This window comes from Rhinatrema bivittatum, chromosome 7 (genome assembly GCF_901001135.1).
Source record: "Rhinatrema bivittatum chromosome 7, aRhiBiv1.1, whole genome shotgun sequence".
Taxonomy (NCBI): domain Eukaryota; kingdom Metazoa; phylum Chordata; class Amphibia; order Gymnophiona; family Rhinatrematidae; genus Rhinatrema; species Rhinatrema bivittatum.
This window is the reverse complement of record NC_042621.1, coordinates 3,595,650-3,618,658: the sequence shown is the minus strand read 5'-3', so window position 1 is coordinate 3,618,658 and position 23,009 is coordinate 3,595,650. Positions and strand designations below refer to the sequence as shown.

The following is a 23,009-nucleotide window of genomic DNA, read 5'->3' as shown; positions in this document are numbered from 1 at the left end:
AAGTCGCAAAGTTTCAGTTTTCTCATATTGGAAGTATTCCTTCTGTTGGAAGCTAAGTAATGTTAATTTAGGAGGATTCGCATGTGAACGTGCGTGCAGAAGATGTAAGTAATTTAATATCTTGCACGGGCTCCTGCTGCGGAGAGTTTCCCCGATTCGGGGGATTAAATGGAGGGGGCGGAGCCGGAGCGCGTGCTTAGGACGGCATGGGCGGGGCAGCCGAGCCCAGATGCCTCTCCGCGCAGCCGCACATTTTTGTCTCCTGCGCGCCGCCGTCTCGGAGCCTGGTCACGTGATCCCTCGGCCAGCGGCAGCGACGCCAGGCCGGATGCGCAGCCCCCGGATCCCGTGACACGGCCTCCCCGTCCCCAGTGTGTTCCCGCTGGGGCCAGGACCGCCATGGAGCCTGCGGTCAAACTGAGCGCCGGTAATTCCCCCTCCAAACCGCGAGCCCTCTGGGAATCCATTGCCGGAGGGGAACCCTGAGTAGAATGAGACTGGAAACAAAGTGGCGTTGGGCTGTGAAAGAGGGAGTCGCCTGTTTTCTGCGTCATCACCCTTTATACCTGCCTTTCTCTCCGCTTATGGCCGAGCTGGCTCCAAGGGCTGACAGAGATTTCCTACTTATACTGGCACTGATTCAGCAAAGTTCCCGAGCCACAGATATAGCCAAGTGTTGTCAGTTTCCAAGAAGCTACCAAAAATAGAATTTGTGCATTTCGGAATTCGTATAGTTTCCAGATACAAAGACTTGTTCATGGCAAAGATGTCTTCTGAGTCGCAAGACCATATTCCTAGTTTTATTTGCAATAATAAGATCTCCACGAACAAACTTGACACCCTGTATTTGTCTAAACATTGTAGTGGGGTGGCTTTATCTAATTTAAGATTGTTACCGGGCTGCTCGGCTGACTTGCCTGAGAGTTGGGTTGGGTTGGGTTTTGGCTCTCCCCCCTCCATGGCTTTTGCCAGAAGTGTACAAAGGGTGCTTCAGATCTCCTCTAATAAAGCCTGCCACATCTGCAGAAATATTTAAATGTTATCACATATTCCTGAAATATGGGGGTACAGTTCAAAAAGCATTAGTTACTGGGTGTCCAATCTAGAACTGAAGCTGGCCACCTGGGCTCGTGGGAAGCTGCCATATTTTCAGGGCACTAAGAAATTGGTAATGCACTTTATTCATGCAACAACATTTTTATTGCTCGGTTTTGGAAAACAGTACCCAACATTAGTGTTTGCAAACAACGGTTCCAGCACTTCTTGTTTAAGATTTAAGTTGCAGAGCAGCAGGGGTGTTCTGCTTCAGCCCTTCCCCTCTAGGGAGCCTGCAGGGAAGAGGAGGAGAGGGGATAAACTGGAGCAGACAAAGCAAGGAGCAGCCACTCTGCTCCCTAATTCATGTCCTCTCCTGTTCTACAGGGAACAGGAAGGGGAGGGGATGTTACTGAAACCACACCTCAGAGCAAAGAACAGATACATAGAGGGGTTGAATTAGCACAAGTTTGATACTTATGAGCAATAGTGCCAGTCACCAAGACGTCACCCCCTGGCCTTGATGATTGGCACTACAGCAGCAGTTTCAAACTTAAGCTAATTTAGCCCCTCTTTGCGACTGTTACTCAGGACTTAATTTCTGGTGGAACACCCCAGACTGGCATTCTGCCACCTTTTTTTCTGAAACCAAGGAAGTGTAGTAGAGCCAGCAGTGTAAATCAGTTCAACTCTCCTGCAGAAACAGAGCAGAACACAGAGAAATAAGAGTGAGGAGGGCAGTCTGTGAGTGAGGTGATTGGAGGGGGCAGGGAAAGAATGAATGAAGGGAAGGAAAAAGAGAGGATGTACAGTGGGAGGCAGAAAAGAGTGAGCGAGGAGAGCATGTAGTGCTGTTCCCTGACTCCCCACTGTCTGAGGACAGCGGGTGGTGCATACTAGTCTGCCCCAACCCCAAGGCAGAGGATAGTCACCTAATCTTGGCTCGAAGGCCTATGGCTACCTTACCAGCCAAGGAGCGTGGAGAGCTCAAAGACCACCAGGGAGGGGGATGAGATTTAGGGACTATGACCTCTGGGAGAAGATGAGGAACACTGAAGAAATCATGGGGGGGGGGGCTTGGGATGGAGAACCAAGATCAGAGCAGAAAGGAGGAGGAGGAGGGAGGGTAGAGAGAAAGAGCCCTCTTTCTTACCTCTGTGACCCTCCATCCACATCCACAGCCCTCAACAACTCCCAGTTATCCTTCGACCATCAGTGCTCATTAAGCTGAACACTGGAGGAGGCTGGGGGTGAAGGCTGGCTGGGATAAGTAAGCAGAAACATCTTTTTGCATCTATGTGTGTGCGAGCGTGCACTTAAGTTGCACCCAGCCCTGGCCCGCTACCACCTCCATTTTCTTCCCCCATGTTCCCTCCAGTTCCTTTTTGTCTCCAAATTAAGCCCTGTAAATGATCTTCATAGCATTGCCTCTGTACACTTATACAGGCACAGTCACCCTATAGATGTCAAAAATGAAATATGAATCTGAGTGTAATTGCATAACTTCAGCAGCATTACATTTTCTAGCAGTCGCATTCTGTCGCCTCCATACCACTGTATCCATGTACCTGGAGTGGGGCTCCTAGACACCAACTGGCTAGCGATGTATGCAATTCATGGACAGCAGATGCTCACTTGTGATTTTCCATCTCTTCCAAGGGCTCTCTAAGTGGGACATCCGTCAGAAAGTATGGGACTACATTGAAGACCACAACCTGGCAGACTTTCCAAGACCCGTGCATCACCGGATCCCGAATTTTAAGGTGCGTTCCTTAGAGGTGTTTTCTGTTTCCCTTCGGCTTACTGTCCTGTGTTTAGGATGCTGGGGAATGGATGGAGAGGAGAAGGAATGGGAGGAAGGATTTGTCCCAGTCAAAAACCTTTTGGGCGGGCAATTGGATTTTGGTGCAGCTGCTTACTGATTATTTCCACAGGTGTTACTACTGGTAATTCAGGAGTGTTTGAAAGAAAAGCACTGTATCAGAACATATGTGCCAATGGAAGCAGAGCTTTTCAAGCATGCTGTGGACTCATTAGCTTTCCTGTAACTGTGCCAAGCTCTGGAGCCGTGGTGATGTGCTGCTATCTTGTAATAACAGGGTGCCGCTCAGGCCGCAGGACAGCTACCGTGCTTGCAGGAGTTCAGAAACGCCAAGAGCATTAAAGTAAACCCAGACACCCCCCAGAAGACTGCCCGCTTTCTGACCCTAGAAGTAAGTGTGTGTTCTGCTGTTCCCTTAATCCAGGCTTCTTACCAGGCCTGTCGCTCCATTAAAGAACTTGATATCTTCAACAGAGCGAGTGACGTGAAGGTGGACCCTGACAAGCCACTTGAAGGAGTTCGGCTAGAAACGCTACAGGTAACCAGAGTGTCCTGGAATTTATAACTCTGTTAATCATAAAAGGAATGCAGTGCCCGACTCGGACCGAGTTTCGCCCATTAACATGGGCTGTTTCAGGGGCTGTATTAACAATAAAATCAATGAATAATGTTAAATATTAAATTATAAAAACATTTAAATTAAAGACACATAGATTATTGTACATATACATTAAAAGAAGTACACACATATATGCTTAATATATACAGCATAAAAAGACATATAAAAACCACACATAGTTGACAAATAATAGTATATATTATTGAAAGATAGGATTACCTATAGTGTCCCAACTGACTATGGAACAAATAGCAGCTCAAATTGTGATTATAGACCACAGATCACTCTCAGAGGGTTACGGTCCAACTTCGATTTTGTTCTGTTGGGATCATGCAAGCTATTAATTAGTGGTTCAAAGGAAAAAAATTATCTAAAATAATTTCTGTGAAAAAGAATATCAAATCCAATCATCTATGTGTCTTACCCGAGATTGTGCAATAGCTGTGAACACCAAGTAGTCCACACGTTGAAATTACACACTTGGTATCAGAAAGACCTCACATAATTAATATTTAAAACTCTTTCACATTATTTATTTATTTATTTAAATCTTTTCTATACCGTCATTAAGGTGGGTACCATCACAACGGTTTACAGTAAGGCACAAAAATAATGTTATTAAAATTTATCCGTTTTCACAGGTGCCAATAGGTTCGGTAACATAAGTTTTAATCAAAGCTAGATGTTAAATGAGTGTGATCACTATTCTGTCCAGGTCAAATCTATAGCAGTTTGAGTTCATGACTCATTCTATAAATGTAACTATCCTTTAGTGATGAATTCTATTAAAAAATGAACACCCTTATTGGTTCCTGTTTGTGTGGGTGTTTTTTCCCTTGCACTTCCCTGCTTTGAACCTTGCAAGTCCTTGGAATCTATTCTCCCTTCTCTTTTTGAAAGGCTTGTTTAAATAGCCAAGTTTTTAGATTTTTTCTGAATGTTTTGTTTTCTCGTTGTAGTCTTAAATCCAAGGGCATGGAGTTCCATAGTGTGGGTCCCGCTAAGGATAACGCTCTTTCTCTTACCTGGGTTAGTCTTGCTGTTTTGACTGATGGAATAGTTAGAAGTGCTTTGTTGGCTGATCTTAGATTTCTGTTGGGGATGTGCACACGAAGGGCAGTGTTGAGCCAGTCTGCGTTTTCGTTGTGTATTAATTTGTGTATGGTACATAGTGTTTTGTATTGTATTCTTTGTTCAATGGGAAGCCAGTGTAACTCAGCCAGTGTTTCCGTAATGTGGTCTCTCTTCCTTTTTCCAGTTAATATTCTTGCAGCCGTGTTCTGTAATATTTGTAGTGGTCTTATGGAGGTGTATGGTAAGCCTAGTAGAAGGGTATTGCAATAATCAGTGCTTGCAAATATTAGCGCTTGCAGTACTAATCGAAAGTTGGCGGTTGTTAGAAGTGTTTTAAATATTGTTCTTTGTAAAGGCCTCGCCTATATATTCCTTGTTTATAAGTTACTTGTAAACCGGCACGATGTGCAAACGGTTGCCGGTATATAAAATAAAATAAATAATAATAATAAATAATAATAATAAGTGGTTTAAGTTTTCTGAGGACCATGAGTTTGGCGTATCCTTCCTTTACTTTTATGGATATGTGTTGTTTTAAGCTTAGTTCTGTGTCGATTATTACTCCTAGATTTCGTACTTTCTCTGCAAGTATTATTTGTTTGTTGTTAATGAGTGTGATTGGGTTGTGTGAGATCTCCATGTTTTTTTTCCTTTCTAAATGAAGGAATTCTGTCTTCTCTATGTTAATTACTAGCTCCATTTGATTTAATAGTTGTTTGATAATGTCTAGATACATGTTTGCTATGTTTAATGTTTTCTCCATTGTATCGTCAATGGGTAATATAAATTGGATATCATCTGCGTATATGTAGTGAGTGATTCCCAGTCCAGCTAGTAGGTGGCATAATGGGAGCAGGTAAATGTTGAAAAGTGTAGCAGAGAGGGCGGATCCCTGTGGTACACCTGTTTGAAGGTCTATTTTTTCTGTCATAGAATCTTTGACTTGAACTTGAAAATATCTGTTGCTTAGGTATGATCTAAACCATCTGAGTGTTTTGTTGCCTAGTCCTATTTCTTCTAGTCTATTTAAAAGTATGTTATGATTAACAGTATCAAAAGCTGCTGAGAGGTCTAGCATCACTAGAATGTATTGTTTACCGTTATCGAATCCCCTCATGATGTTGTCTGTCAGCGCCAGTAGGAGTGTCTCTGTGCTATAATGTTTTCGAAATCCATGTTGTGAGGGATATAGGATGTTATTGTTATCTAGGTGTTCCGCTAGTTGCTTTTGTATAGTTTTTTCTATTAATTTTGCAATTAGGGGTAAGTTTGATACAGATCTGTAGTTGCACAGGTTAAGTGGGTCGCTGTTTTTCTTTTTTAAAATGGGTTTTACGATTGCTCCTTTCAGTGTATCTGGCATGGATCCTTCCTCTAAGGATAGATTAACAATCCTTGCCAGTGTCGGTGATACAGTGTTGGCCACTTTTTTATATCTGTGGTTGTTATTGTGTCACATGTATGTGGGGCGGGATTTAGTTTTTTTAGCAAAAATTCGATTTCCAATTCTGATACTTCATAGAATGTTGACCATTGTTTAATTTCTCTTTTTTTCATTTTAATTTCTTGTTTCGTTGTATTTGGGATTTTAGTTATTAGGTTCTTAATTTTGTCATTAAAAAAGGTTGCAATTTCATTGCATCTGTTTTCTGGAAGGTTTTGTGGGGATTCGGATTTGTCGTTCGTGAGGTTTTTTCTGACAAGAAACTAGTGCAGTGATGCTCAATGCACTTTTCATTGAGAGAAACGGCATTTTATCAGTAATCAAGAATTTACCAGTTAATATTAAAACTCAAACTTTTAAACGGTGTTTGATTGGGATAAAATCTATACACCCTTTAAAGTAGTCATTTTATTGTACTCCGTTTGGAACATAACATAGGCGCTGGAAGAATTGATCGAGAGGAGTTAAATTATAGATATACTTTATTATGCACTATAACAGGCACCTCCTCGTGAAACATAACAACTGCGGCGTGAATTGCTATGTTGCACTCTGTCTACCCTTGCAGAGTCTACTCTTGCAGTATCTATACGGCACTAAGAACTATATATTGAGTTTTAATATTAGCTGGTGTAATTAATAGCTTGCATGATCCCAAAAGAACAAAATCGAAGTTGGACCTTAACCCTCTGAGAGTGATCTGCTGTCCATAATCACAATTTGAGCTGCTATTTGTTCCATAGTCAGTTTGGACACTATAGGTAATCCTACGTTTCAATAACATATGCTATTATTTGTCAACTATGTGTGGTTTTATATGTTTTTATGTCTTTTTATGCTGTATATATTAAGCATATATGTGTGTATATGTAGTCTTTTATATATATATATATATATATATATATATATATATATATATATATGTACATTAATCTATGTTTCCCTGTACGTACCTGGATCAGTCCAGACAGTGGGTTGAGCCTCCTGTCCAGCAGATGGAGACAGAGAAAAACTGAAAGGGTATCCTATATCAGGAGAGAGCCTACCCTGCATCCCTTCAGTATTTCTCTGTCTCCAGCAGATGCAGGCAGCTGAACCTGCAGCTCCCTTCCTTTTCTCAATTTGTTTCTCCCTGTGAGATTTTTCCTTCTTCTTCTTCTTGATTTTTCCAGGATCAAGCAAGTATTACTTTAATTCTAGATTAAATAAATGATTAAATTCAAGACTTCTGTTTTCAGGGAGCCAGCTCTGTCTCCCCACTCTTATGGGATCCTAGGGGGGCTTGCCCCTTGTTTCTATAGCCTAGGACTCCCGTCCCAGTGACCTGCTTGGGGCGATACTGGTGGTCCAGTCACTCCCCCTCTTTGCCTATGCTGCCCTCGAGTAATTAGCAGGGAAGCTCAATTCCCCTGCAATCACTCAAGTTTTCTAAAAAATCAATAAATAAATACATATTGGAAGGCAAAGACAAGTGAAATCAGCCCTGCTAGTGCAGCAGGGTTCGTTCGCCTGCTCCCGCTGCTCGGGCAGAGCCCATCTCAGCTGATTCTCTCTCCTGCGGCGTTTCTTACCTCCCGTCATGCCGCGTTCAAATGGCTGCCTGGCCTGCGGGGAGCCTGCGATTTGGCTCTCCCGCGATGGGCTGTGCTCTGATTGTTTGCCCGGCGGGGAGGGTCCCTCCGTGGCAGCGGCGGCGAGTTCGGCAGCCCGGGGTCGACCTCACAAAAAACCGTGGGAACGGCGGACATTTTGGGGGCAGGCTTTTCTTCAGACTCCGGACTGCAGAGCTCAGGAGAGCCTGATTTAACCATTTCTCCGCCAGATTTAAGCCCAGTCAGAGCCCCGGAGGGGGATTTTGATACTACTCCCTCCCCCCCCCCTCCCTCTTTACCCGGGAAATCCAGGCCTTGTTTTTCCACAGAATTTGTGCTTTTAATGCACAAATCATATCTGGCTAACCTGCAGGAAGAGGATGACCCCTCTCCAGGTGTCGTCCCCCCCCCCCCCCCCCCCCCCCCCCGCAGCTAAAATCGCTCGGGTGCCTGCTCCGCAGGGCTCCGACAGGGTCAGGGTGGTACTGGGAGCCCCAGCCCCCCCCCCCCAACCAGCTGCGATCCCTGATTCTGATCCGGACTCTGACTTGCTCCCAGGTCCTCCACTCGAGGGTGATGACCCACGTGTTGTCCGTTTGTTCTAAAGGGAAGAGCTGGACCCGCTCATTCCCCTTATTTTGGACGAGCTGGGTATTGAAGTGCCACCTGGGGATTCTGCTACGCCCTCTTTATCAGCTAACGTGGACCCAGTCCTGGCAGGACTTAGGGCTCCTCCACGTACGTTCCCATTTCACCCTATGCACAGGAAGCTGCTCTCCGGGAATGGGAGTCTTCAGAGGCGGGGCTCCCCGTGGGTAGGGCGATGGACAAGCTCTGTCCCCTCCCTGATCAATGCCTAGTGATGCTTAAAGTTCCCAAGGTGGTCGCTTCCGTCTCCGCGGTCACCAAACACACCACCATCCCAGTGGTGGGAGCGACGGCACTGAAAGATATTCAAGACCGCAAACTCGAGCTTTATCTCAAATCGATCTTTGAAGTCTTGGCCTTAGGGGTCCAGGCGACAATCTGCAGCAGTCTCATGCAGCGGGCAAGCCTTAGGTGGGTTCAACAATTGCTCAGCACCCAGGACCTCCCGTCTGCAGAGGCGGAGCAGGCAGAATGACTGGAGGCAGCAGTGGTATATGGGGCTGATGCCCTATACGATTTGCTCTGAGTGCAGGCCAGGGCTATGGTTTCAATTGGTCTGCGGATTCCTCCTCTAAGTCGCAGTTGGGCACTCTTCCCTTCAAGGGCAAGTTGCTTTTTGGTGAGGACCTTGAACAACTTATCAAATCCTTAGGAGAGAACATGGTTCATAAGCTGCCGGAGGACCGCCTGAAACAGTCTAAGTCCTTTTTTCCTTCACGTTCTCGTTTTAGAGGCCAGTGCCGCTTTAATAGCAGAGCGCGGGGATCCTTTCCAAGGGTACCTCCTCCAGATCCCAGTCCTGGTCTCATTCCTTTCATGGCCGATGTCCCTTCCGGGAGGGAAACCCGCAACACTCGGCCGCTATGTCCTCATCCCAGTGAAATATGGCCGACCCATTCCTCCGTTCCCGACTTAGGTGGATGTCTGTCCCTGTTTCTCGAGGAATGGGTCAAAATCACAAAGGATACGCTTTAGAATTTGCTCGAGATCTCCCAGACCTCCATATAATCTCTCCCTGCGGAAAGCGGAAGCGTCCAGCAGTCTGCCAGACTCTTGTCAGTTACAAGAGCTCGGAGCCATAGTCCCTGTCCCGGTGGAGGAACAAGGATCCGGCCAGTATTCCATCTACTTCGTCATGCCCAAAAAGGTTATCTTGGATCTCAAGAGAGTCAACCGGGCCCTCAAGGTTCCCCATTTTCGAATGGAGACCCTGAGGGCGGTGATAGCGGCGGTTCACTCAGGCGAATATCTGACCTCCCTCGACTTAACGGAGGGTTACCTGCACATACCGATATGCCACGACCATCAGAAGTATCTCCGGTTCAACATTCTGGGGCAACACTTCCAGTTCCGGGCGTTCCCGTTCGGCATCACCACCGCGCCATGCACTTTTACCAAGGTCATGGTAGTGGTGGTGGTGGTGGCCGCTCTCCGCCGAGACGGAGTCCTAGTCCATCCTTACCTGGACGATTGGCTCATTTGGGCCAAGTCGGAGACTCTCTGCAGGTTAGTGGTCGACAGGGTCTTGGCTTTCCTAACCTCCCTTGAGTGGATAGTCAACTTTTCCAAGAGCAATCTCCAGCCCTCCTAGGTCCTGGAATTCCTGGGAGCACGCTTCGACACCCGGGTCGGCAAGGTGTTCCTGCCAGATGCTCGGACGCTCAAACTTATGGGTGAAGTGCTTAAAGGCCTACTCTTTGCGTTCACAGGCTACTTCTTGGGCGGAGAGTCAGTCAGTCTCTCCGCAGGAAATCTGCAGAGCAGCTACTTGGAAGTCTCTGCGTACTTTTGCTCGTCATTATCGCCCCGATGTGCAGGCGCCAGTTTTTGGCTCCTTCGGAAGGCAGGGGCTTGGAGCAGGACTGTCTCGATCCCACCCTGGTTAGGGAAGCTTTGGTACATCCCACTGTCTGGACTGATCCGGGTACATACAGGGAAAGGAAAATTGGTTCTTACCTGCTAATTTTCGTTCCTGTAGTACCACGGATCAGTCCAGACTCCCTCCCGAGCACTGTCTACTTCATCCGCTCAAAGTTCTTTTCACTTGTTTCTTTACAGTTTCTTGGATCTCTGCTTCCTCTCAGAACTTTAAGGCACCAGAAGCATCTACTAGATGAATATGGATATATATGTAAGAGCGGTTCTTTAGAGTTTTGAATTGTTCAAATTATCAGTTACTCGTTGCTTGCTTGTTCTTATGCTGATTATCTTTATATTTATCTGCTTTGATAATGTTTATACTGAAGGGATGCAAGGTAGGCTCTCTCCTGATATAGGATACCCTTTCAGTTTTTCTCTGTCTCCATCTGCTGGACAGGAGGCTCAACCCACTGTCTGGACTGATGCCTGGTACTACAGGAACGAAAATTAGCAGGTAAGAACCAATTTTCCTGTCTTTAAATGTTTTTATAATTTAATATTTAACATTATTCATTGATTTTATTGAAGCAGCCCATGTTGATGGGTGAAACTCAGCCCGAGTGGGGCACCACATTCCTTTTATGATTAATAAAAATTCTCCGTGATACCGATGTACCTTTGTTCTATTTATATCTCTGTGACATGCTTTCCAGTGGAATCAGAACATCCATGGGAGCCTCACCTCAGAGCACCCTGTACAGCTGTGATTAAATGCATTAGAACTACAAAGCCCAACAGTGCACTAGAACAGAAGTGATAAAGCAAAAGTAAAGTGGCCACTTATTATGTCTGGTATAAATATTAGTCCTGTGGGATTTCTGTGCCGGGGCCTGCTTTGTTTTCTGCTCATGGCGAAGAAGGCGCAGGCCCCAGTGTGTCATGAGCGGAGGCCATCCTGCTCGCAGCAAAGTTGGAATAGGCCCCAGTGAGAGTGAGTCTATGTGCGTGCGTGTGTAAGACTGCGAGCCTAGGGGGGTGAAAGAGAGCATGTGTGAGGTACTTCTTTGTGAGAGAGGGAGTCTGTGTGAAGGTGTTTGTATGTGTAAGAAAGAGAGCCTGTGTGGAAGGATATGTGTGTGTGTGTGTGTGTGTGTGAGTGAGAGGGGAGCCTATATGTAGGGGGGTGAGCGAGAGGGAGCCAGAATCCAGGGGTGTGTGAGAGAGAGAAACATAGGTAGCCTGTGTGAGGGTGTATGTGTGAGAGAGAAAGGGAGCCTGTGTTTGGAGGTGTGCACGAGAGAGAGAAGGAACCTGTATGGGGGAAAGGGGGGGGTGAGAGGGGAGAGGAGTCTGTATAATGGATGTGTGTGTGTGTGCGCGCATGCATGAGAGAGAGGGAGCCTGTATGAGGGGATGTGTGTGTGTGTGTGTGTGTGTGTGTGTGTGTGTGCAAGAAAGAGAGGGCGGAGCCTGAATGAGGGAGTGTGTATATGTGCAGTAGAGAAAGAGAGCCTGTGTGTGTGTAAGAGAGAGAGGGACAGAAAGCCTGTTTGAGGGGCAGAGTGGAGATAGAGTGGAAGGGATTGAGCCTAGAGGGGGAGGGGAGAGATAGTGATAGGTGGAGGACTTGGGGCCTGAGAGGGCAAAGTGAAAGGAGACTGGCCAGGGAAGTAGGGAGAGAGGGTGGAAGGGACACTCTTACAGTGAACTTTTAGGGAAATTATGCTCAAAATAGTTAAAAGTCTGCATCTTTAGGTAATAACTTTTTTCTGTATTACATTTTAAATTAATTACTTAAAGACTGTAATGTAAATTGTGTTATTTTGACCCAATATAAAGTGCAGAATTTTGCAGAATTTTACATTTTTTGTGCAGAATTTCCCCAGGAGTAAAATATGTACTTCATACTGTGACTCTGTGGTCCACAAGGGTATTTAATATCATAGTTTCAAATGTGTGTTCATTTTTTTTTTGCATTTTCCTACTTCTCTGACTACTGTTTCTTACACCTACAGGCAAGAAAAACACTATTAGTTCCAACACCACGTCTAAGGTCTGGTTTATTTAATAAAATTATACCACCGCCAGGAGCAACAAAAGACATTCTGAGAGTGTGTGCCACCTCTCGCGTAAGTGTGATACTCTGCTAATGAAAGAAAATAAGACTGTACTAAAGCAATAGTACTCCCTATGCCATGGTGGGTCGGACCAAGGTCCACCGAGCCTAGTATCCTGTCTCCGACAGTGAGTCAAGAGCCAAAACATAGACTGATTTCTTGTTAGTCACTTCCAGGGATAAGCGATGGCTTCTCCCAGGGCTTGCCCGTAAGCTAGGGGAAGCCGAAAGGTCGCCCGGGGCTCCGTGAGGAAAGGGGGCATCCCGGCACCATCAGCATCGCTTGTTGAGCTGGACTTGATCTGCCTTTACCCCCACCCCCTCCATGCACCTGAGACCCAGGCGGAGCGGTGCCAAAGGCTGGCTCCAAGCAGCGGAGGAAGCACCGCTTGTCCTGCTGGCTGAGGGTCGGCCCAGAGGAGCTGGAGACGTGGCCGCAGCGAGGGTCCAAAAAGATTGGAAATCGGGGGGCGAAGGGTGCACCTGCATTTTATTTGACTTTTCTTTTAATATCTGACATTTAGGGGGTGCATGGGGTGGCGGGAGGAAGAGACCTCCCTGGGCTGCTGTGGAGGGGGAGACTACATGGAGTTAGGGATAGAAGAGGATGCAGGTAAAAGGAAGACCCCGGGATGGGATAGGGAAGGGGAGAAGGAGAGGAGGGAGGGAGGAGAAATGAAGAAACATTTTGTTTGTGGCTCGTGTTCTGTTGCTGATGAGACCTAAGTTTGTGTGGATTGGAAAAGTGTTTCCCTGTAGTACAGATCCAACATGTCTGCTGGGGTGCTACCTGTTCAAAGTGAGACTCCAAACGCACCCTTTTAACAGCTTGCGTAAGGCAAGTCCAAGTGCTGGCCTGAAGTAAAACGAAATGCTCTACTGCTCGGGGAAAAATCCACCTTCAACAATTACTGTAACTGGGAATGCACGCGAGTAAAGAGAGCTGTCACGGTGCTGCCGGGATCTGGCTGCCTTCTACCCAGGATAAAAGCATGCTTACCACTGGGACTTTCCCTGGTGAATGTGCAATTTCCTTTGCCTTGTGAAAATATGGCCCCAGTATTAACAGCCTCAGCATGGCCTTGTCAGAACCGGACAGAAGCTGTCACGGCTTCACGCTGATTGTTCCAAGAAAAATGTAAAACGAATCAGAGAAATTTGGTTTGAAAGGTAAACCAAAACTTAGCTGTATTCTAGAATGAAATAAAAGGGAAGTTATGCTTTTAGGATTAATTGGATAGTTAGGATAGTTTTCAGTAAACTGAAAGCACATCACATACACTGGGCTTTGTACAGACTGTGCAATCATTCTTTGCAGATTAAAGCTGTAAGGTAATAAATTTACAGATGCACACAGGATTTACAGGGCACTTGAGTGCTGGTCTTGAAATGCTTCTCCCTTGTTCACTTTGGGCCAGATGTGCTAAGCATTTTTCCCACGGATGCAAAATACAGGAACCCCTTGAGTACATCAGGCCATTTGTGAGCTAATGACGTGTCGGGAACGCATTCTGCAGCCAGGGGCAGGGGGTGGAAAGGCTTCAGCTCCTGCTCAGTACTGCTCGGTATGGTGATACCTTGGGAGGAAGGTCCACAAAGCTGGTGTTTTGGCGCTCTCTAGTGTTAAGAAATGGCACACACATCTGCTTTGGTTCTGTCTCCTTTTGTGCTGCTAGGAAATATCTTTCCTGGATCAGACCTTAGTACTGTTAGTATAAATAAGTTTGCTGTGTACCGCTCAGACATATGCTGTGATGCCCACAATTGAACCTTGCCCACTTTGTAATGAGTATGCAGCTTCTCAGCACAGAGAGAGAGAAATGTCTTCACTCTATTGCCATATCAATGTCATTTTAGTGTAAAACAGGGCGGAAGCATGGGAAGAGGCAAACATGTTTTAGAGACATAGCTAAACACATTCAACAGCCTAAATTAGCAATAATAGACAGATGAAATCTAAAGTTCATTATAGCGCTCTGTTATGTCATGCAGCACCCCATATGCTATGTGCCTTCATGAGCAGGGCCTGTACTGGTGGACCTGCATATATCTCTATGCCCAGGGGGAACAAGCTGAGACAGTTCTGTTTTTACCTTGTTACATGCAGGGGAGGCACTGTTCCTGCTTTTCTTCAGGAAATCAGAATTCCCTGTACGTACCCGGATCAGTCCAGACTCCTGGGTTTCGCCTCCCCTCCAGCAGATGGAGACGGAGAAGTTTTACCCTGTTTCCCCGAAAATAAGACAGTGTCTTATATTAATTTTTGCTACCAAAGATGCACGAGGCCTTATTTTCAGGGGATGTCTAATACCGTTGAGCTGCTGGCTGCCCCTGCATCAGCCATGCCTCACCAGTGTGCTGTCAGAGAGAGGTAGGAGTGTGCAGCATTCATGGTAGTCAGCTTGGGCTGACTCTGCTGCTTTTGAACCTCTGCACACTGCTTGGAAGGGGTCCCCCGACTGGTACTGCCACCATCCCCAGATGTCAGTAATCTTGATGCCACTGTCACTGCTGCCGCGTGGCTATTGGGGAGGCGCCGATTGCTGCTACTGACACTGAAGCCCATTCTGCTGCCTCCTCTGTGCAGGCCCTGTGGGCTTCCACTTTCTCCATGCGGATCTCGTACATTGTGAGATCCGCATAGAGAAAGCGCTATTCTTGCACATTCCCAAAGATTACATGTGCCAATCACTAAAAAGTAATTTATTTTTTTTTTACCTTTGCTGGCTGATGTTAGTTTTCTAATCGGTTGGTCACAGGCTTTTTTTTTTTCCACCTTCCCTTTTTATTTTTTTGCCAATTTCTTTTATATTGTCCTTTTTTCTTCCGTATTTCTTTTCTCTCCATCTTCTTCCCTCAGACACAGTCAGGTTCTCATTCTCACATGCATTTCTCTCTCTCACACACACACAGGCTCTCACTCTCACATGCTCTCTCTCAAACAATCATTCATACACACAGTCTCTCACTGGCACATGCTGTCTGAATCTCACACACACAGGCTCTCTCTTACTCCCACATGCTGTCTTGCTCAAGCATAGGCTCTCACCGTCACACGCTGTCTCTCTCACACACACAGAGGCTCTCACATGCTGCCTCTGCAAACATTCAGATCCTCACTCCCACACACAGTCTCTCAACTCATCTCATACACGCACGCACGCACACACACTCTACAGACCCTCAGCCTCTCTCTCACCTCTGGGCCTCCTCTTCGCGGGTCGCCGCAGGATGGGCTCTGCAGTGGCCCTGAACTTCTCGGGCCGCGGCAGCCATGCTACCGGGCCTCTTCCTCTTCTTAGGCCGCTGCGACTTGGGATTCGCAGCAGCCCGCGGCGGCTCCTTCTCTTCTGCACGCGCTGATGCTCTTCCTCCTTCCTGCCCACGCGGCTCCGGCAATGTTTACTTCCGGGGCGCACAGGCAGGAAGGAGGAAGAGCATCAGCGCGTTTGAACGCGATCTTTTTCTTTGGGCAAGGAGGCTCAGCGACCGCATGAGCCTCCTTGCGCCCGGGGGCCCGGGATACCACTGCTCGCGTCTGCCCCTAATACCTTGGAAACTTTATTTAAAAAAAAAAAAATATGACGTCACAGGATTGACCGGCCCACCGGGGGAAGCCCGATCCCCCGATAGGTCAATCCGCCCCTGTTTACAAGGGACGGCTTACTTTCGGGGGAGGTCTTATATTTAGGAATTCGGCAAAATCTCTACTAGGTTTTATTTTTGGGGGATGTCTTATTTTCGGGGAAACACAGTAACGGACTCCGTCCTATACCCCTGAGGTACCACCTAGAGTCTGTCAGTATTTCTCTGTCTCCAGCAGATGGTGGAGGTGCAAAACCTTTAGATTGGGTTTGGTGTTAGGTTTTTAGTTTGTTGGTATTCGTTCCTTCAGGAATCTTAAAAAGACAAGGATTTAGTAAAAAAAACCAGAGAGAAGATATCTCTTTAAGCCTCCCAGGGGGTTGCTAGGTCCTGATGGGACCATCCCCCCTGGTAGCAGAGGCTATGGAGCAGAGGGCTGGGAGCCCTGTAACTGCTTGCGGCTGAGGGTGATACTGGAGAGCCCGGTTCACTCACCCTTGAAGGTCACAGGAAAAAACAAAAAGCTGAGGTGATTTATTTAATTTCTGAGCCGGCCTAGCAGTCTTGGCCCTCCTTCCTTCTGACGCCGTTTTTGCCGTCCTTTTCAGTTCCTATGAGCTCCCGGAGGTTTGTCTTGGTCGCGCTGGTTCTTTTTTCGGGCTCCGATCCTAATTTAGCTCGGGGATCATGCCCCATGGTACAGCCTGCAGGCCAGAGTTTGTACCGGGTGCTTGTCGGGAGGGGAAGGCTCTTCGGGGAAGCCGATTCCAGCGAAATCACATCGCAGCAGCTCTAGAGCACGCAAGGACCCTGGGAGGGCAGAATTGCTGCGGCAGCCTCAGGACCCTTTTCTCCTCAGCGCAGGTACTGAAGAATTACTGCGAACGTTCAGGGAGCAGGAGAAGGCCTGCCCTGGGAGCTCCCCACCACATCTTTTGCCGCATCCTGCTGCCCCTGGGGGGGACAACTTGCAGGCAGCTCAGATCTCTTCCTCAGAGGAGGAACAGGGGAAAGACTCGGATGAGTCTTCTTCTTTGTTCTCCTCTGGTTTTGTTACTGCATAAAACCTTCAAAGCACGGAAAGCAGCAAAGAGCCAGGGTACTGAGGTATCCCGTGAGGTCCCCTGCATCGCTGGGGCTAGGACAGGAGCCTCATCACTCTACAAGCATACCAAGTCACAGTGGCATAGAAGCCCCCAAGGCCAAACGCCCTCTCTGGTCCCTTTCCAGTCCGGTGGACAGTTCAGATATGGAAGGTGCGGATGAAGGGTCCCTAGTGAGGGACCGGATGCGGATCAGGATTACCAGCTCCAGCCGTCCAAGCCAGTGGGCGCGCCTCTAGTGGAGGGCAATGATCCCAAAGTGGTCCACCCATTCAGAAGGGATGAACTAGGTCCACTTATCCCAGCCATTCTGGAGGAGCTGGGCATTGAGGTTCCTCCAGAGGACTCACAGTTTGGGGCTATGGATCCGGTGATGGTGGGGCTCAGCTCAGGGGTCCAGCTCGATCCTTTCTGTTTCATATGTCAGTTATGGATCTTTTGTTTAAGGAGTGGGACACTCCGGACCTTGGTTTAAAGGTAAGCCGGGTTATGGACAAGTTATACCCGCTTCCGGAGGAAGCGCTGGACCTCCTTAAGGTCCCTGAGGTGGACGCCGTGGTCTCGGCAGTGACCAAGAAAACCACCATCCCAGTAACAGGAGCCACTGCCCTGAAGGATTTGCAGGATTGCAATTTGGAGTTGCAACTTAAAAAGATTTTTGAGGTTTCCGCCCTAGGGGTCCGGGCCGCTATGTGCAGCAGTTTCGTGCTACGAGCCAGTCTCTGCTGGGTGCAGGATTTGCAAGCAGCAGCATCCCTTTCTGCGAGTGAGGCGGTGCAAGCGGGGCGCCTGAGGAGGCAGTAGCTTACAGTGCTAACGCGCTTTATGATCTGTTACGGACTTCTGGCAGGATTGTGGTCTTGGCCGTGTTCACCCACAGGCTCCTCTGGCTTAGACAATGGGCTGCAGATGTTTCGTCTAAGGCTCAACTGGATTCCTTACCCTTCAAGGGTAAGCTGCTTTTCGGGCAACAATTGGAGGACATGATAAAATCTCTGGGGGAGAATAAAGTCCATAGGTTGCCGGAGGATAGGCCCAGGATGAGAGGATCCTTTCCTCAACGGGCAATGTTTCGGGGAAATCGCCAGTTTCGCTCTTCACGGTCCACCAGTTCAACCTTTCGACAGGGTCCCAGCCACCAGTCTTCTTGGAATCTGTCCTTTCGGGGGCGCCGGCCTGCCAGAGATGGAGCCCCACAATCTCATGGGGGTCCCAAGTCGGCGCAATGAAGCGAGGCCGGTCCACTCTTCTGTCCCAAGAATAGGGGGAAGGTTATCCCTTTTTCTAGAAGAGTGGGCCAACTTAACCTCAGATCAGTATGTCCTCAGTATGGTAGAACACTATTACGCGTTTGATTTTGCTTGGCCGATCCACAAGCGGTATCTGGTTTCCCCATGTGGGTACCACCAAAAGCGCCGGGGGATACAAGACACTCTGCGGCGGTTACAGGACCTAGGCGCCATAGTTCCGGTACTCGCAGGAGAGCTCAGGCGAGGGCGCTACTCCATCTACTTTGTGGTGTCCAAGAAGGAAGGCACCTTCTGTCCCATCCTAGACTTAGAGAGTCAATCAGACTCTAAAGGTGCCTCGTTTTCGGATGGAAACTCTTCGCTCGGTGATAGTGTCTGTACACAAAGGGGAATTTCTAGCGTCTCTGGATTTGACAGAAGCTTACTTGCACATTCCTATAGGCCCGGATCATCAGAAATATTTGTGGTTTGTGATCCTGGGGCATCATTTTCAATTTTGCGTTTTACCATTTGGTCTGGCGACGGTGCCCAGAGTCTTCACCAAGGTGATGGTGGTTGTGGCAGCGGCCTCGCGAAAGGAGGGGATTTGGCTGATTCGAGCAAAGTCAGAACACCTTTGCAGAACAGCGGTGCAGAGGGTGCTACAGATGTTGAGCGTGTTGGGTTGGGTGGTCAACCCCGACGAGAGTCACCTGGTTTCCTCCCAGTCCTTGGAGCTTTTGGTTGCTCGGTTCGACACGATCTTGGGAAAGGTTTTTCTTACAGAGGAAAGATTGTCCAAGCTTCTCACTCAGGTGGAGTCCTTGCGATCCATGCCTCTTCCCAGGGTCTGGGATTATTTGCAGGTCCTTGGTTCAATGGCTTCCACTCTCGAACTGGTGCCTTAGGCCTTTGCGCATATGCATCCTTTTCAGTCAGCCTTGTTCTCCTGGTGGAATCCACTCTCCGAACAGTTTCATCTTCTCCTCCCACTGATGGATTCGGCATGGTCCAGTCTTCTTTGGTGGCTGTGTCCAGACAATTTACGGCGGGGGGTGGATTTGGAAATTCCCTCCTGGATAGTGGTAACCACCGATGCTAGCCTCTCCGAGTGGGGATCGGTTTGTTAAGGAACGGCAGTGCAAGGCCAATGGACAAGAACGGAATCCTCCTGGTCGATCAATCGGTTGGAAACCAAAGCAGTTCGGTTGGTGCTGCAGGCCCTTCTTCCTTTAGTAGAGGGACGATCAATGAGGGTACTCTCCGACAATGCGACGACGGTGGCTTACATCAATCATTCAGGGGGGAACCGGGAGTCGTCCAGTGGCGACAGAAGCTCAGCTTTTAATCAACTGGGCAGAGCAACACCTCTACAAGATTGTGGCCTCTCACATTGCCAGGGTGGACAATGTGCAAGCTGATTTTCTCAGCCACCACTAATTGGACCCGGGGGAGTGGGAACTCTCCGAAGAGGCCTTTCGTCTTTTGTGCACACGCTGGACCATGCCCTCCATGGATCTCATGGTGACGTGCCGCAATGCCAAGACTCCTCGATTTTTCAGTCGGCGATGGGAAACAGGAGGAGAGGGGGTAGATGCTTTAGTCCTTCCCTGGCCAAAGGACGTTCTGTTGTATGTCTTTCTGCTGTGGCCTTTGGTCGGAAAAGTTCTGCGCCGCATTGAAGCTCATCCGGGCAAGGTGATACTTGTGGCACCGGAGTGGCCAAGGTGTCCGTGGTTTGCCGACATTCTGAATCTAGCAGTGGACGGTCCGCTGAGATTTCGGCCATCTCCGAATCTCCTGCAACAAGTCCCTGTTTGTTTCGGAGAGGTAGATTGCTTTTGTCTAGCGGCATAGCTTTTGAAAGGCAGTGATTAAGGAGTAAGGGTTAACCGAATGCGGTTATTGCCACGCTCTTACATTCCTGTAAAACCTCTACCTCCATGGCGTGCGTTAGAGTTTGGGGAGTGTTTGAATCCTGGTGTCTAGACCATGAAGTGCAGCCATCCAGGGCTTCAGTTCCGGATGTTCTGGATTTTTTACAGGCTGGATTAGCCAAGGGGCTGGCGTTTAATTCCCTACGAGTTCAGGTGGTGGCCCTTGGTTATTTTCGTGGAAAGGTGCAGGGTGTTGCGCTAACATCTCATCCGGATGTGGCTCGTTTTCTGAGAGGGGCTAAGCATTTGCATCCTCCTGTCCGGAACCCATGTCCTTCGTGGAAGCTCAAGCTGGTTCTCCGCACCCTTTGTAATGCTCCTTTTGAGCCATTGAAACGAGGGACCCTGAAGGATCTGACATTGAAGGTCGTTTTTCTTGTGGCTATCTCCTCAGCAAGGCGTGTTTCCGAGCTTCAGGCCTTATCTTGCAGGGAGCCCTTCTTAAGGATTTCTGAAGCAGGAGTCTCCTTAAGAGCAGTTCCCTCCTTTCTCCCGAAAGTGGTGTCCTCCTTTCATTTGAATCAGTCAGTGGAGCTCCCCTCTTTCGTGGGTCTGGATTCTTCTACTCCAGAGTCTAGGGATTTAAGGAATTGTACATACAGAGGGTGTTGTTGCGTTACTTGGAGGTCACGAACAGTTTCTGTCTCTCGGACCATCTGTTCGTTCTGAGGAGTGGACCCAGGAGGGATCATAAAGCTTCAAGGGCCACTATTGCACGCTGGCTAAAGGAAGCTATTGTTTTGGCTTACCTTGTTCAGGGCCGTCCGATTCCGGTTGGTCTTAAGGCTCATTCTACTCGATCGCAAGCAGCCTCGTGGGCGGAATGTCAACAGGTGTCGCCGCAGGAAATTTGTAGGGCGGCTACCTGGAAATCTACACACACTTTTGCCAGGCATTACCGTCTAGATGTCTGGGCCCCTGAGCCCGGTTCCTTCAGTGTACTCCGAGCGGGACTCTGTCCCACCCTGGTTAGGGAAGCTTTGGTACATCCCAGGAGTCTGGACTGATCCGGGTACATACAGGGAAAGGAAAATTGGTTCTTACCTGCTAATTTTCATTCCTGTAGTACCACGGCTCAGCCCAGAGCCCCGCCCATGGGAAAACGGAGAGTCCGCTGGGTCGGTAGTTAGTCATATTTCTGCAAGTTTACCGAGCCCCCCTTTTCAGGGTAAGAGTATGGGCATGGTTTTCTTCATTAAATTGCAAGTTTTTCATTACCTCTGCTCTTCGGGGGGAGGTTGTTTATGTGGAAGTTATGCTTTAATCTTTCTGCTTGGGTGCAGTGTAATACTGACAGACTCTAGGTGGCACCTCAGGGATATAGGACGGAGTCCGTTAAAACTTCTCTGTCTCCATCTGCTGGAGGGGAGGCAAAACCCAGGAGCCTGGACTGAACCGTGGTACTACAGGAACGAAAATTAGCAGGTAAGAACCAATTTTCCTTTACTTCTCCCTACTTGCAGTCGGGTAAAACCTGAACTGGTGCAACTTGTCCCCCGAGACTTGAGGCTTTATAGTTGTCCTGTGTATGGGAGGCTCCACCAGTCGATTCCTGTATTATTTCTGAAGCTTTGCACTGAGGCGCACTAGCTGGCTGCTAGTCGGAGTGAAAGCTGCATGGGCAAGGAATAGGAAAGGAAAACCCAGAAGGGTTCTGTGTACTTGCCAACAGGAAACAAAGACTCCATTCACTCAGCAGTGAAGGCAGAAAAGTACCACAGATATCCTGGCTTGACCTCATCAGCGCACGTTGCTGGAGGCATCAAACTCTTACTTTCCAACCTTAGTTTTGGGGGGGTGACACTTACATGAAAGTAGTACAGATTTATATAACACCAGATGTGTAAATTAATCTTTTTTTTTTTAACAGAAGGAAGTTCAGACTATAAATATGTTTGATTTCTAACATTTAAGGTCCTATTCAGTACAGGATCTCCCCACAGGCCTCTGTGTCCAAAGGTCTTTCCTGAATAGGGCTCTTTTAGCTTGTGTTCACAAGTACATTCTTCATTTCTGGAACAAGAGTTCCTGTCAGTAACTAAGCAGGCGGGGCATTTACTGCCAAACTGACACCTTTTCTTATTCACTCATTTTAAATCAGTAAACAAAAGCAAGTGACGTTCATACAGGTTAATGTGACATTTTTATTTCTCATGCAGAATGTCATGCCTATGCATCTGAAATCTTGTTTCTTATTCCAGGGTGTAAAAGAGCACAGTGTGCCCATAGGCCTGGACGCCAAAGTCCAAGTTGACCTGGTTGTTGTGGGGTCCGTCGCTGTTTCTGAAAAAGGTAGGATGCAGGTAGCAATAGGTGCTGTCACCGTAAGTTGTAAGGGTCGTAATTATGGCATCAGCAAGAAGATAGGATAAACTACCCCAGATTAAGAGGTAAGCAAGGAGGGTAGGAAACAGATTTAAGAAGTACTCCTTGGGCTTTTTGCATGCCTTTTTATTCTTACTGCTTTTTCCATACTTTTAATTACATGGATCACCAGATCTCATCAAATGAGAGACATTGCTCCATGTTGTGATCTGATCGAATTGAAAGAAGATAAGAGGGTCACCACCAGCTCTGTTCCTAAAGACTGTTCTAACGGAAAATCCTAAGGATCAGAACATGTCACGTAAAGTACCATGGGAGTCTGTGAGGCAGTGCCCCGGTGTTCCTCTGTTTACCTGTGCAGGACCAGGCTAGACGCCTGGTCCACCTTAAATGCCTCAAGGAGAGTATGCTGTATGGGTGGATCCTGTGGGGCAGGTGGAGCTCAGAGGGCGTAACCAGAGACTGGGGAATAAGAGTTGGGATCCAGGTGGGGATAACCAGACTGTAAGCAAGTTTAGGGGTGCAGAGACCCGTCTGCTACAGGAAACTTTCAGTTGCCTCCCACCTTACTTCACTATCCTAAGCTCAGGAAAAAGACGTGTTTTCCTCAGAAACACACT

At 47.8% G+C, this 23,009-nt stretch overlaps 1 protein-coding gene across 2 annotated transcripts in view; it reads left to right on the top strand.

The window, feature by feature from the left end:
* Positions 1 to 252: 252 nt before the first annotated feature.
* MTHFSD (methenyltetrahydrofolate synthetase domain containing) overlaps positions 253 to 23,009 on the top strand; it is a 41,030-nt gene continuing 18,273 nt past the window's right edge. The window contains exons 1-5 of one of the 2 annotated variants that reach the window (XM_029608077.1): positions 253 to 427; positions 2,695 to 2,798; positions 3,282 to 3,395; positions 12,110 to 12,223; positions 22,266 to 22,356. In XM_029608077.1, coding sequence (XP_029463937.1) covers positions 400 to 427; positions 2,695 to 2,798; positions 3,282 to 3,395; positions 12,110 to 12,223; positions 22,266 to 22,356 — 451 coding nt within the window. In that variant the 5' untranslated portion in view covers positions 253 to 399. Of the gene's footprint in view, positions 428 to 2,694; positions 2,799 to 3,134; positions 3,249 to 3,281; positions 3,396 to 12,109; positions 12,224 to 22,265; positions 22,357 to 23,009 lie in introns of both variants that reach the window. The other variant, XM_029608078.1, reaches the window with a different exon arrangement.